Here is a 2431-nt window from a genome sequence, read left to right as displayed (position 1 = left end):
GGTTTTCTCTGATTTGAGTATTTATTTGTTTTACTACCATACCAAAAAAGTCCAACCAAACCTATAGCTTTCATAAATATAGTATCTTAGAGAGATACTGTATCTCTTTAATACATACAATGTTCATATGCAGAACTATTAATGATATTTTGAATGTAATTGAATTATTTGTATATGTACATTGCAGTTAATAAATTCTTATGTCTGAATGTATTTTTGTGATTATGCTGTATATTATTGCATGTGACGTGTGTAGAAATCCAACTGTGTACAATCATGAGATATGTATTTACAGTAAAGTCTCTCTTTCTTTATCTCTTTCTGATTCTTCCTGATGGCTCTCCCTCTTTTTCCCTCATCCCCATTCTTTCTAGAATGTATGTACAAACTTACAGTACTTTAAGTGTCTTTAAGCTCAGACTGAAAGACTTTTAATATTTATGACTGATGGCAACACAATGTCCATTATTTCATTTTCTTAAATTACATATTAATGATTCACTGTTCCTGATAATGTGGAACTAAATTGGTATAAGCTATGTCAATTTCAGTCATTTACTTAAAAACTACCTTTAATATTCTGTGGCCATGTCTTATGACAGATGCACCTCCCCCGCCACCAACATTTTTTTTTTTTAAGATTTCTTTAAAAGTTGCTAAATTCTTGGTCCAGGCAGGAAACACGTGCTAACAGAGGATGGAACAGAAAAATGGCAGTTCTTTCACGGGGTTTATCCTGCTGGGGTTCTCTGACCGGCCTCAACTGCAGCTAGTCCTCTTTGTGGTCCTCCTGATCTTCTATCTGTTCACTCTGCTGGGAAACACCACCATCATTGCCTTGGCCCAACTGGACCCACATCTTCAGACTCCCATGTACTTTTTCCTCTCCAACCTAAGCTTCCTGGACCTGTGTTACACGACCAGCACTGTCCCTCAGCTCCTGGTTCATCTCAGGACAGCAGACAAGTCTATCTCGTTTGGTGGCTGTGTGGCTCAGCTCTTCATCTCTCTAGGGCTGGGATGCACGGAATGCATTCTGTTAGGGGTCATGGCGCTTGACCGCTATGCAGCCATCTGCAAGCCCCTGCAGTACACCGTGATCATGCACCCCCGTCTCTGTGCCCTCATGGCTTCTGTGTCATGGTTCGTTGGTTTTGCCAACTCCTTATTGCAGACAGTGCTCATCTTCATTGTACCACTTTGTGGGAGAAATAAAATAGACCACTTCTTTTGTGAGGTCCCCGCACTGCTCAAGCTTGCCTGTGTTGACACCACTGTGAATGAGTCTGTGCTCTTCTTTGTCGGTGTGATCATTCTCCTCTTACCTGTGGCATTAATCACAGTCTCCTATGGTCGGATCGTCAGGGCGGTCTTAAGAATAAAGTCATCTGCAGGGCAGAGGAAAGCGTTTGGCACGTGTGGGTCCCACATCACAGTGGTCTCCCTGTTCTATGGCACGGCCATCTATGCTTACCTCCAGCCCAGCGACAACTATTCCCAGGATCAGGTTAAGTTTGTTTCTCTGTTTTATGCCATCGTCACCCCCACGGTCAACCCCATCATATATACACTGCGGAACAAGGATGTGACGGGGGCAATGAAGAAGGTGCTTTGCAGGGGCCAGGACTCCAGATGACTGGGCAGGGAAGTCCCATATATGGAACACATTGAATGCCAGAGTGATCAAGATGTTTGTGACCTACGTGGATCATCTAATATTTCCTTTGATAAGTCTCAAGGGAATTTACTTACCATATTCTCTTGTGCAAATGAGTGCTCAAATCCAAGTTCATGGATTCACACAACTTCCTGAGATGCTGATTTTTGTTACCAGATCATATGTATTGTATGTATGTGTGTGCATATATATATATATATATATATGGATTTATTATTTAATTTGAGAAAGAGAGTGCATGAGCAGCAAGGGTATAGGGAGAGGCAGAAAGAATCTCAAGCGAACTGTACCCTGAGCACAGAGCCTGATGCTGGGATCGGTCCCACAATCCTGAGATCACAACCTGAGCTGAAATCACGTGTCGGACACTCAACCGAGTGCCCCCACCAGGCTGCCGGAGCTCTTCCTCACATTCATATTTTATTTTTTTTATTTATTTTTTTTTTTAAAGATTTTATTTATTTATTTTGACAGACAGATCACAAGTAGGCAGAGAGGCAGGCAGAGAGAAGGGAGGAAGCAGGCTCCACTGCTGAGCAGAGAGCCCGACGCGGGGCTCGATCCCAGGACGCTGGGATCATGACCTGAGCTGAAGGCAGCGGCCTTAACCCACTGAGCCACCCAGGCGCCCCCTCACATTCATATTTTAGAGAGCTCCACAGGTTTTCTTATTTCACTCCCATTTGGGCATCCTATTCCATTTCTAAGTGCAAAAAGACATTTATGCACAGAATATGAGGGCATAGGCAAAAT

At 43.1% G+C, this 2431-nt stretch overlaps 1 protein-coding gene across 1 annotated transcript; it reads left to right on the top strand.

Moving 5' to 3' along the window:
* Positions 1-697: 697 nt before the first annotated feature.
* On the top strand, positions 698-1636 carry LOC308344452 (putative olfactory receptor 2B8; the record flags this gene model as incomplete). Its single annotated transcript, XM_080805993.1, has 1 exon — positions 698-1636. The coding sequence occupies one exon, from the start codon at positions 698-700 to the stop codon at positions 1634-1636; it is 939 nt and encodes a 312-aa protein (XP_080662119.1).
* Between the last annotated feature and the right edge of the window lie 795 nt (positions 1637-2431).

This window comes from Martes martes (assembly GCF_963455335.1).
Source record: "Martes martes genome assembly, chromosome: 6".
NCBI classification, from domain to species: Eukaryota; Metazoa; Chordata; class Mammalia; order Carnivora; family Mustelidae; genus Martes; species Martes martes.
The sequence above is the reverse complement of the archived record's forward strand: the minus strand, read 5'-3'. Positions and strand labels throughout refer to the sequence as shown.